Source organism: Pseudophryne corroboree, chromosome 2 (genome assembly GCF_028390025.1).
Source record: "Pseudophryne corroboree isolate aPseCor3 chromosome 2, aPseCor3.hap2, whole genome shotgun sequence".
Classification (NCBI taxonomy): Eukaryota; Metazoa; Chordata; class Amphibia; order Anura; family Myobatrachidae; genus Pseudophryne; species Pseudophryne corroboree.
This window is the reverse complement of record NC_086445.1, coordinates 857212309-857224991: the sequence shown is the minus strand read 5'-3', so window position 1 is coordinate 857224991 and position 12683 is coordinate 857212309. Positions and strand designations below refer to the sequence as shown.

Genomic DNA, 12683 nt, shown 5'->3' with positions numbered 1-12683 from the left:
TCCCTGCCCTCACCCTCCCTGTAACTCCCCCCTCAGCATCCCTGCCCTCACCTTCCCTGTAACTCCCCCTCAGCATCCCTGCCCTCACCTTCCCTGTAACTCCCCCTCAGCATCCCTGCCCTCACCTTCCCTGTAACTCCCCCTCAGCATCCCTGCCCTCACCTTCCCTGTAACTCCCCCCTCAGCATCCCTGCCCTCACCTTCCCTGTAACTCCCCCCTCAGCATCCCTGCCCTCACCTTCCCTGTAACTCCCCCCTCAGCATCCCTGCCCTCACCCTCCCTGTAACTCCCCCCTCAGCATCCCTGCCCTCACCTTCCCTGTAACTCCCCCCTCAGCATCCCTGCCCTCACCCTCCCTGTAACTCCCCCCTCAGCATCCCTGCCCTCCCCCTCCCTGTAACTCCCCCTCCGCATCCCTGCCCTCCCCCTCCCTGTAACTCCCCCTCAGCATCCCTGCCCTCACCCTCCCTGTAACTCCCCACTCAGTGTCCCTGCCCTCACCCTCCCTGTAACTCCCCCTCCGCATCCCTGCCCTCCCCCTCCCTGTAACTGCCCCTCAGCATCCCTTCCCTCACCCTCCCTGTAACTCCCCCCTCAGCATCCCTGCCCTCACCTTCCCTGTAACACCCCCTCAGCATCCCTGCCCTCACCCTCCCTGTAACTCCCCCCTCAGCATCCCTGCCCTCACCTTCCCTGTAACTCCCCCTCAGCATCCCTGCCCTCACCTTCCCTGTAACTCCCCCTCAGCATCCCTGCCCTCACCTTCCCTGTAACTCCCCCTCAGCATCCCTGCCCTCACCTTCCCTGTAACTCCCCCCTCAGCATCCCTGCCCTCACCTTCCCTGTAACTCCCCCCTCAGCATCCCTGCCCTCACCTTCCCTGTAACTCCCCCCTCAGCATCCCTGCCCTCACCCTCCCTGTAACTCCCCCCTCAGCATCCCTGCCCTCACCTTCCCTGTAACTCCCCCCTCAGCATCCCTGCCCTCACCCTCCCTGTAACTCCCCCCTCAGCATCCCTGCCCTCACCCTCCCTGTAACTCCCACGGCCACTACTATCAGTCACCTTTGACGCCAGCACTGCACTGGTCACCGCTAGTGCTTGACCTACTTTCTCCCTGCTACATGGGGCACGTGGTGGGAAACTAGAGTGGCATGGGAGAGCTGAGCTGCTAATTTTACTGTTCTGTGTTCAAATAGTCGCCACCTCCAGCGGTAGTGTATATTTGCCGTGCAAGTGTGTGATCCTATGTGTACGCTGAGCTGCTAAAATCAACTTTGTGCAGTCTCTGCGCATCCCAGGACTTACTCCTACAGTGCGATCACATCAGGCTGATCAGGGCCGGAGCTGACGTCAGACACCCTCCCTAAAAACGCTTGGGGACACCTGCGATTTTCTGGACACTCCCAGTAAATGGTCAGTTGCCACCCACAAACGGCCTCTTCCTGTCAATCACCTTGCAAACGCCCATGCCAACGGATTTTTCGCATCATTCCCTCGCTGACCAGAGATGCCCTTTGTTGCTGTCCAATGCGCGTGCACAGTTAATACCTGATTGCCCACTGTGCGAAAACATACAGCAGTGATCAGATCTGAATGACCCCCTTAGTGTGGATCTGGCCTTCTCAATGTATTTCAGGTGGATCTGGCCTACAGCGATTCAGCAATTTAGGGGCGCCAAAATGAGATTATATCTTGCCCCCCCCCCCCCCCCCCCAACCTAAAAACGTTCTGTCGCCCCTGGGTGTATTATAGTTGCCACGCTACTATAATACTGATCGTGCAAGTGTGGCTTGCCTAAACCTAGTACATATATGTTGCTTATAACACTAGTATAATATTGACAGTTGTTTGCATTAGTCTTTATTCCCTTGGTCCTAATCAGCTTCACTTTACAAAGGCCCAGCAGTGGAGCAAGCAAGGGGGGTAATTCCAAGTTGATCGCAGCAGGAAATTTTTTAGCAGTTGGGCAAAACCATGTGCACTGCAGGGGAGGCAGATATAACATTTGCAGAGAGAGTTAGATTTGGGTGGGTTATTGTGTTTCTGTGCAGGGTAAATACTGGCTGCTTTATTTTTACACTGCAATTTAGATTGCAGATTGAACTCACCACACCCAAATCTATCTCTCTCTGCAAATGTTATATCTGTCCACCCTGCAGTGCACATGGATTTGGCCAACTGCTAAAAAATTTCCTGCTGCGATCAACTTGGAATTACCCCCAAGGTCTGTACATGTGCTATCTTTGCGCGACTCTATGGAAAGGACTCTGTACAGAATGGGTTTCATTGGAGAGCATTTGAAATGCATTGGAGCTGGCATATGCTTCAGCCTCCCTGTCTGTCATTTTACCAGTGTGACTGGGGATTCAGACTGCCAGCATGGATAGTTAATTGTGCAAGGTATTTGAATGCTGTGTGATATTTACACATACTGTACACTTACTGTCACTTGTTGACCTGTGGCATAAACTGGTAAAGATCCTTTAACTGCTAAAGTCATTACTGTATGTGCACGATACAGGAAGCAACAGGTTTTATTTTCGAGGTTGAGCAACTGTTATGTTGAATATATTTTCAATATAGTATAATTACCATATGTATAAAATAACTTAAAAAAATTTCTCTATCGTCCTAGTGGATGCTGGGGTTCCTGAAAGGACCATGGGGAATAGCGGCTCCGCAGGAGACAGGGCACAAAAAGTAAAGCTTTTCCGATCAGGTGGTGTGCACTGGCTCCTCCCCCTATGACCCTCCTCCAGACTCCAGTTAGATTTTTGTGCCCGGCCGAGAAGGGTGCAATCTAGGTGGCTCTCCTAAAGAGCTGCTTAGAGAAAGTTTAGCTAGGTTTTTTATGTTACAGTGATTCCTGCTGGCAACAGGATCACTGCAGCGAGGGACTGAGGGGAGAAGGAGTCAACTCACCTGCGTGCAGGATGGATTGGCTTCTTGGCTACTGGACATCAAGCTCCAGAGGGACGATCACAGGTACAGCCTGGATGGTCACCGGAGCCGCGCCGCCGGCCCCCTTGCAGATGCTGAAGACAGAAGAGGTCCAGAATCGGCGGCTGAAGACTCCTGCAGTCTTCTAAAGGTAGCGCACAGCACTGCAGCTGTGCGCCATTTTCCTCTCAGCACACTTCACACGGCAGTCACTGAGGGTGCAGGGCGCTGGGAGGGGGGCGCCCTGGGAGGCAAAATGAGTACCTATAAAGGCTAAAAATACCTCACATATAGCCCTAGAGGCTATATGGAGATATTTAACCCCTGCCTGATTTCTCAAAATAGCGGGAGACGAGCCCGCCGGAAAAGGGGCGGGGCCTATCTCCTCAGCACACGGCGCCATTTCCTCTCACAGCTCCGCTGGTCAGGACGGCTCCCAGGTCTCTCCCCTGCACTGCACTACAGAAACAGGGTAAAACAGAGAGGGGGGGCAAATTTATGGCGATATTTTTATATAACAAAGCAGCTATAGGGGAGCACTTATTATAAGGCTATCCCTGATATATATATAGCGCTTTTGGTGTGTGCTGGCAAACTCTCCCTCTGTCTCCCCAAAGGGCTAGTGGGTCCTGTCTTCATTAGGAGCATTCCCTGTGTGTCTGCTGTGTGTCGGTACGTGTGTGTCGACATGTATGAGGACGATATTGGTGTGGAGGCGGAGCAATTGCCAAATATGGGGATGTCACCTCCTAGGGGGTCGACACCAGAATGGATGCCTTTATTTATGGAACTACGGGATAGTGTCAACACGCTAAAGCAGTCGTTTGACGACATGAGACGGCCGGACAATCAATTAGTGCCTGTCCAGGCGACTCAAACACCGTCAGGGGCTGTGAAACGCCCTTTGCCTCAGTCGGTCGACACAGACCCAGACACAGGCGATGACTCCAGTGGTGACGGTGACGAATCAACCGTATTTTCCAGTAGGGCCACACGTTATATGATTTTGGCAATGAAGGAGGCGTTACATTTAGCTGATACTACAGGTACCACTAAACAGGGTATTATGTGGGGTATGAAAAAACTACCTATAGTTTTTCCTGAATCAGAAGAACTAAATGACGTGTGTAATGAAGCGTGGGTTGCCCCTGATAAAAAGCTGATAATTTCAAAGAAATTATTGGCATTATACCCTTTCCCGCCAGAGGTTAGGGAGCGCTGGGAAACACCTCCTAGGGTGGACAAGGCGCTAACACGCTTATCTAAACAAGTGGCGTTACCCTCTCCTGAGACGGCCGCACTTAAAGATCCATCAGATAGGAGGATGGAAAATATCCAAAAAAGTATATACACACATGCAGGTGTTATACTACGACCAGCTGTAGCAACTGCCTGGATGGGCAGTGCGGGGGTAGTTTGGTCAGAATCCCTGATTGAAAATATTGATACCCTGGACAGGGACAATATTCTACTGTCGTTAGAACAAATAAAGGATGCATTTCTTTATATGCGTGATGCACAGAGGGATATATGCACACTGGCATCACGGGTAAGTGCTATGTCCATTTCGGCCAGAAGAGCTTTATGGACGCGACAGTGGACAGGCGATGCGGATTCAAAACGGCATATGGAAGTTTTGCCGTATAAGGGGGAGGAGTTATTTGGAGTCGGTCTATCAGATTTGGTGGCCACGGCTACAGCCGGGAAATCCACCTTTCTACCTCAAGTCACTCCCCAACAGAAAAAGGCACCGACTTTTCAACCGCAGCCCTTTCGTTCCTTTAAAAATAAGAGAGCAAAGGGCTATTCATATTTGCCACGAGGCAAAGGTCGAGGGAAGAGACAGCAACACGCAGCTCCTTCCCAGGATCAGAAGCCCTCCCCGGCTTCTACAAAAGCCTCAGCATGACGCTGGGGCTTCTCAAGCGGACTCGGGGACGGTGGGCGGTCGTCTCAAAAATTACAGCGCGCAGTGGGCTCACTCGCAAGTAGATCCCTGGATCCTGCAGATAATATCTCAGGGATACAGGTTGGAATTAGAGACAGATCCACCTCGCCGTTTCCTGAGGTCTGCTTTACCAACGTCCCCCTCCGAAAGGGAGACGGTGTTGGAAGCCATTCACAAGCTGTACTCTCAGCAGGTGATAGTCAAGGTACCTCTTCTGCAACAAGGGAAGGGGTATTATTCCACTCTTTTTGTGGTACCGAAGCCGGATGGCTCGGTAAGGCCTATTCTAAATCTGAAGTCCTTGAACCTGTACATAAAGAAGTTCAAGTTCAAAATGGAGTCACTCAGAGCAGTGATAGCGAACCTGGAAGAGGGGAACTTTATGGTATCCTTGGACATCAAGGATGCGTATCTCCACGTTCCAATTTACCCCTCACACCAGGGGTACCTCAGGTTCGTTGTACAAAACTGTCACTATCAGTTTCAGACGCTGCCGTTCGGATTGTCCACGGCACCTCGGATCTTTACAAAGGTAATGGCCGAGATGATGATTCTTCTTCGAAGAAAAGGCGTATTAATTATCCCATACTTGGACGATCTCCTAATAAGGGCGAGGTCCAGAGAACAGCTAGAGATGGGATTAGCACTGTCTCAAGAAGTGCTAAAACAGCACGGGTGGATTCTGAATATTCCAAAATCCCAGTTAATGCCGACAACTCGTCTGCTGTTCCTAGGGATGATTCTGGACACGGTTCAGAAAAAGGTTTTTCTCCCGGAGGAAAAAGCCAAGGAGTTATCCGAGCTTGTCAGGAACCTCCTAAAACCAGGAAAGGTGTCTGTACATCAATGCACAAGAGTCCTGGGAAAAATGGTGGCTTCTTACGAAGCGATTCCATTCGGCAGATTCCACGCAAGAATTTTCCAAAGGGATCTGTTGGACAAATGGTCAGGGTCGCATCTTCAGATGCACCTACGGATAACCCTGTCTCCAAGGACAAGGGTGTCTCTTCTGTGGTGGTTGCAGAGTGCTCATCTATTGGAGGGCCGCAGATTCGGCATACAGGATTGGATCCTGGTGACCACGGACGCCAGCCTGAGAGGCTGGGGAGCAGTCACACAAGGAAGAAACTTCCAGGGAGTATGGACGAGCCTGGAAACGTCTCTTCACATAAACATTCTGGAACTAAGAGCAATATACAATGCTCTAAACCAGGCAGAACCTCTGCTTCAGGGAAAACCGGTATTGATCCAGTCGGACAACATCACGGCAGTCGCCCATGTGAACAGACAGGGCGGCACAAGAAGCAGGAGGGCAATGGCAGAAGCTGCAAGGATTCTTCGCTGGGCAGAGAATCATGTGATAGCACTGTCAGCAGTGTTCATCCCGGGAGTGGACAACTGGGAAGCAGACTTCCTCAGCAGACACGATCTTCACCCGGGAGAGTGGGGACTTCATCCAGAAGTCTTCCACATGCTGGTAACCCGTTGGGAAAGACCAATGGTGGACATGATGGCGTCTCGCCTCAACAAAAAACTGGACAGGTATTGCGCCAGGTCAAGAGATCCGCAGGCAATAGCTGTGGACGCGCTGGTAACGCCTTGGGTGTACCAGTCGGTGTATGTGTTTCCTCCTCTGCCTCTCATACCAAAAGTATTGAGAATTATACGGCAAAGAGGCGTAAGAACGATACTAGTGGTTCCGGATTGGCCAAGGAGGACTTGGTACCCGGAACTTCAAGAGATGATCACGGAAGATCCGTGGCCTCTACCTCTAAGGAGGGACTTGCTTCAGCAGGGTCCCTGTCTGTTTCAAGACTTACCGCGGCTGCGTTTGACGGCATGGCGGTTGAACGCCGGATCCTAAAGGAAAGAGGCATGCCGGAAGAAGTCATTCCTACTTTGATTAAAGCAAGGAAGGAAGTAACCGTGCAACATTATCACCGAATTTGGCGAAAATATGTTGCGTGGTGCGAAGATCGGAGTGCTCCGACGGAGGAATTTCAACTGGGTCGATTCCTACATTTCCTGCAATCAGGATTGTCAATGGGTCTCAAATTGGGATCTATTAAGGTTCAAATTTCGGCCCTGTCGATTTTCTTTCAAAAAGAATTGGCTTCAGTCCCTGAAGTCCAGACCTTTGTTAAGGGGGTGCTGCATATACAGCCTCCTGTGGTGCCTCCAGTGGCACCGTGGGATCTAAATGTGGTTTTGGACTTCCTAAAATCTCATTGGTTTGAACCACTAAAAAAGGTGGATTTGAAATATCTCACATGGAAAGTGACCATGCTTCTAGCCCTGGCTTCTGCCAGGAGAGTGTCAGAATTGGCAGCTTTATCTTACAAAAGCCCATATCTGATTTTCCATTCGGACAGGGCAGAACTGCGAACTCGTCCGCATTTTCTCCCTAAGGTGGTGTCAGCATTTCATCTGAACCAGCCTATTGTAGTGCCTGCGGCTACAAGTGACTTGGAGGACTCCAAGTTACTGGACGTTGTCAGAGCATTAAAAATATATATTGCAAGGACAGCTGGAGTCAGAAAATCTGACTCGTTGTTTATATTGTATGCACCCAACAAGATGGGTGCTCCTGCGTCTAAGCAGACGATTGCTCGTTGGATCTGTAGCACAATCCAACTTGCACATTCTGTGGCAGGCTTGCCACAGCCTAAATCTGTAAAGGCCCACTCCACAAGGAAGGTGGGCTCATCTTGGGCGGCTGCCCGAGGGGTCTCGGCATTACAACTTTGCCGAGCAGCTACGTGGTCAGGGGAGAACACGTTTGTAAAATTTTACAAATTTGATACTCTGGCTAAGGAGGACCTGGAGTTCTCTCATTCGGTGCTGCAGAGTCATCCGCACTCTCCCGCCCGTTTGGGAGCTTTGGTATAATCCCCATGGTCCTTTCAGGAACCCCAGCATCCACTAGGACGATAGAGAAAATAAGATTTTACTTACCGATAAATCTATTTCTCGGAGTCCGTAGTGGATGCTGGGCGCCCATCCCAAGTGCGGATTATCTGCATAAGTTGTACATAGTTATTGTTAACTAATTCGGGTTATTGTTAAAGGAAGCCATCTTTCAGAGGCTCCGCTGTTATCATACTGTTAACTGGGTTTAGATCACAAGTTGTACGGTGTGATTGGTGTGGCTGGTATGAGTCTTACCCGGGATTCAAAATCCTCCCTTATTGTGTACGCTCGTCCGGGCACAGTACCTAACTGGAGTCTGGAGGAGGGTCATAGGGGGAGGAGCCAGTGCACACCACCTGATCGGAAAAGCTTTACTTTTTGTGCCCTGTCTCCTGCGGAGCCGCTATTCCCCATGGTCCTTTCAGGAACCCCAGCATCCACTACGGACTCCGAGAAATAGATTTATCGGTAAGTAAAATCTTATTATTTTTTTCAATAAACGTGTTATATAGGTACGTTTTTATTTTTTGAGCAGACCAGAATTCCTAGAGCAGTATGATGCTGCTGGTACAATCCAGGACTATGTTGTCTCCATGCTTTGTGGCCTACAAAGACCTCTGATGTCTGTCCAGAATGCTGCTAGTTGGGGATATTTTAACACCAAATTCAAAACCTGGAATACTGACTTGTAAGTAGATTGTTATGTGGCTTTGTATATGCAGTGGTGCAGCATAGAGCCATAGTGCCTGAAAAGATCACTAATACCCCTTTTCCACGAGCTCAAAAAACACGGGTAAATGCACGGGGGCGCACATTTACCCGTGTTTTTTGCTAGTGAAAACGGATCCCTCAGGAAAAACCTGGATCAAGTGACCCGGGAATCCTACCCGGGTAGCTTCCTCGGTAGGACACGGGAATGATCCAGGTAAGGTGTAGTGCAAACGGAAGCCGTGTCGATGCGACACGGCTCCCGTTTACACTGTATGGAAGGGCGGCGCTGTGAGATCATGTGATCTCCCAGCGCCGCCCCTGCCGCGTCACCAGCAGCGTCACCAACCCGGCAATATGCCGGGATGGTGAGTGCTGGTGGGAAAGGGGCCGATGCGGGTCGCAGCTGGGTAGCACCCGTGTCAGGCTCCTGGCTGCGACCCACATCGTAGATGGAAAAGGGGTATTACCCTCCTATTGCCTTCATTACAAAAATTATGTAAATTGAGGGTTGGGACCAGCTCGCAGAAGAGGGGTAGCCAGTGTTCTGGGAACTAGTTTAACTGATGGATCTATGGGTGAACAACTATCATAGGTGGATTTCCAGAGATCATCCTATAACAAGTAATAAATACAGCTATCCCTTCAAAAATTTATATATATATATTTTTTTTTTTTTAAAGCATTTTCTGAGTGAGGAACATGATAAAATCCATTATTTGTACAATCAGTAGAATAATGACCCATTCTGTATCCATGACCTTCAAAAAGAAATGAGAGGTCCTATGAGGACTTGGGGCACTTTGCCATGGAAAGTTCACAGCTATGGGGCTAAGTCTGAGTCACATGGATCTCTCTATATGTACGCAAACGGAGACTTTGTGCATACAGCACACGCGCAGAAGCAAGTATAGGAATATTTACTTATGCTATCTTATCCTATTCTGAGTCTGACGTAATTTAGCCCGATTCGGGTTGGGAACTCAGTGACAACAATATGATTGTACTGAACCACCCTGACTTGTGGAAGTGAGGTGGGAGGCATCTAAAGCGCTGTGTGATTCTGAGACTTGCGTACAGGGAAGGGAAGCCTGTTTCTGACGGATCTCGTGCATCTATCATGGGGCTGGTGCAAGTGCTGTTGAAGCAGCTGGCGTAAAATCAGTGGTCGCAGAGGCGTGGACTTGAACATTAGTTGAACGGACTCTTGAGGACAGTGGTTGAGAACCACTGGACTAAACCATTTAGTCTAAATGTATTTACTAAATCCATGTTCATAGTGTCAATGATGTTAAAATGGCAATATCATCAATGACACCTGGAAAATGTTGACATGGATAAAATGTTGACATATGAAATGCTGACATAATGAAAGTGGCAACTATAAGGTTAGACTTGCTTTAAACAGACATTGTTGACATTTTGGCCATGTTAACATTTTATCAGTGTCAACATGCTGACTGTCGGCAATGTAGGCAATACCCTATAAAACTTTATTGCTAGTTAGATTTACAGCAGGTTGGTCTGACATTATTGTAATAAGCTGTAAGAGAAGCATAACTCACACAAGGCTAGTGGTAGGAATATGGTGAGTGCTCCAGTAAATTTGTCAGTGTCCTATAGAGAAATAAGGCAACATACATTACTAAAAGATAATACGGGTGGTATTCAGTATGCCGACTGTCGGGATCCCGGTGCTCAGTATACCGGCGCCGGAATCCCGACACCTGGCATATCGACAACTATTCCCTCTTGGAGGGAGAATAAATAGCGTGGCGCCACCGTGCCCGCAGCGTGGCGAGCGCAGCGAGCCCACAAGGGGCTCATTTGCGCTCGCCCAGCTATTGGTATACCGGCGGTCGGGATCCCGGCGCCGGTATGCTGGCCGCCGGGAGCCCGGCCGCCGGCATACCATACTACACCCGATAATACAGTAAAGCGTGTATTGCTGTTTAGTGAATAATTAGCTACCACCATATAAATGCGTTTCATGGAGCTCTGTTTTTAACATTGATGGTTTACTTTTTGTTTCATTAGTTCCATATGCTGAGGTAGGTCACCAAATATTGCTTGTGTTTTAGATTACAAGAGTGCGGGTTTCCAGTGTATCTGCTCCCTCAGATTCTGGATGCTGGGTGTATAGCTGGGAAGACCTCCTATGAGTGGTGTGGAATTCCACAAGGAACAGAGGTTGGAGTAGCCTTGGGAGATTTTCAGTGTGCAGTGTATTCTTCTGCAGCTGAGCGCACAGACGCAGGTACTGGCAAACTGTAGTACTGTATATTCAACTGAATACTTTGCATTGTACTAATATTCTACATGTAATATAGTATTCTTGGTACATTCTATTTCTCACCACTGGGCGCACTAGCACTGATATGCGTACGTACGTTATCTCTAGATTATAAAGTCTCACAAATAGGACTCTTGTCTGCACATGCTCTGTCAACCTCCTATGTCCTTTATTTCTGTCTGTTTGATTTTTTTTTGTTTATTTTGTTATGCCAACACCAATGGAGTTTTGTTAATGCCTTATAAAATAAATGATGATGATGATGATGATGGACATACTGTTCTTGCTGAGCTCTTTAGCACCCATGTGCATGTTCCTGCCGGGCTCTCTATCACAGATATTAATTTTTTTTTTCACAGGGTTCTCTAGCACCAATATGTCTGTTCCCGCCATCTGAGTTGTCTATTTGTTTATTTTGTTATGCCAACTGTCCAGCATTGTGGTGTTTTGTTAGTGCCTTATAAATAAACGATGATGGACATACTGTTACTGCCGGGCTATCTAGCACCCATGTGCATGTTACTGCCGAGCTCTCTAGCACCCATGTGCGTGGTACTGCCAAGCTCTCTAGCACTCATGCGCATGTTACTGCCGAGCTCTTTAGCACTCATGCATATGTTCCTTTTGGGCTTTCTAGCATCCATGTGCATGTTCCTGCCAGGCTCTCTAGCACCCATGTGCATGTTCCTGCCGGGCTCTCTAGCACCCATGCGCATGTTCCTGCCGGGCTCTCTAGCACCAATGCGCGTGTTCCTGCCGGGCTCTCTAGCACCCATGCGCGTGTTCCTGCCGGGCTTTCTAGCACCCATGCGCATGTTACTACCAAGCTCTTTAGCACTTATGCATATGTTCCTGTTGGGCTCTCTAGCACCCACACGCATATTCCTGCCGGGCTCTCTAGCACCCACACGCATGTTCCTGCCGGGCTCTCTAGCACCCATGCGCATGTTCCTGCCGGGCTCTCTAGCACCCATGCGCATGTTCCTGCCGGGCTCTCTAGCACCCATGCGCATGTTCCTGCCGGGCTCTCTAGCAACCATGCCCAGGTTCCTACTGGGCTCTCTAGCACTCATGCCCATGCTCCTGTCTGGCTCTCTAGCACCTGTGCTCATGTTCCTACTGGGCTCTGTAGCACCCATGTGCATGTTCCTGCCGGGCTCTCTAGCACCCATGAACATGTTCCTTCCAAGCTCTCTAGCACCCATGGGCATATTCCTGCCAGGCTTTCTAGCACCCATGCACATGTTCCTCCAAGCTCTCTAGTACCCATGTACATATTTCTGCCGGGCTCTATAGCACCCATGTGCATATTTCTGCCTGGCTATCTAGGACCGATGCGCATGCTTCTGCCGGGCTCTCTAGCACCCATGTGCATGTTCCTGCTGGGCTCTCTAGCTCCCATGTGCATGTTCCTGCCGGGCTCTCTAGCTCCCATGTGCATGTTCCTGCCGGGCTCTCTAGCACCCATGTGCATGTTCCTGCCGGGCTCTCTAGCACCCATGTGCATGTTCCTGCCGGGCTCTCTAGCACCCATGTGCATGTTCCTGCCGGGCTCTCTAGGACCCATGTGCATGTTCCTGCTGAACTTTCTAGCATCGATAATATTTTTTTCACAGAGTTCTCTAGCACCAATATGTCTGTTCTGGCCATTCACTCTGGCATCAATGTACGTGTTCACAACAGATGCTGCCATGCCCTCCGTCATGGTCGTGCGTGTTCCCAATGACTCAGTTGCGAATATAGTGATATAATTATGGATGTCATAACACAGTATTTGTTTCTGTTATTTTTTTCATTTAATTTACAAAAGGAATTCTGTAATATCAAAAGTAATTATAAGAGACAGAACACAGACATTTGTCTCTATGCCATAATTAAGTG

The 12683-nt window shown here is 49.3% G+C and overlaps 1 protein-coding gene across 3 annotated transcripts in view; it reads left to right on the top strand.

Moving 5' to 3' along the window:
• The window catches only part of SHPK (sedoheptulokinase), a 97467-nt gene that overhangs the window by 27133 nt on the left and 57651 nt on the right, over nt 1-12683 (top strand). For all 3 annotated transcript variants that reach the window (XM_063955826.1, XM_063955823.1, XM_063955825.1), the window contains exons 4-5: nt 8337-8489; nt 10591-10766. In XM_063955826.1, the coding sequence (XP_063811896.1) occupies nt 8337-8489; nt 10591-10766 (329 nt within the window). The remainder of the gene's footprint in view (nt 1-8336; nt 8490-10590; nt 10767-12683) is intronic.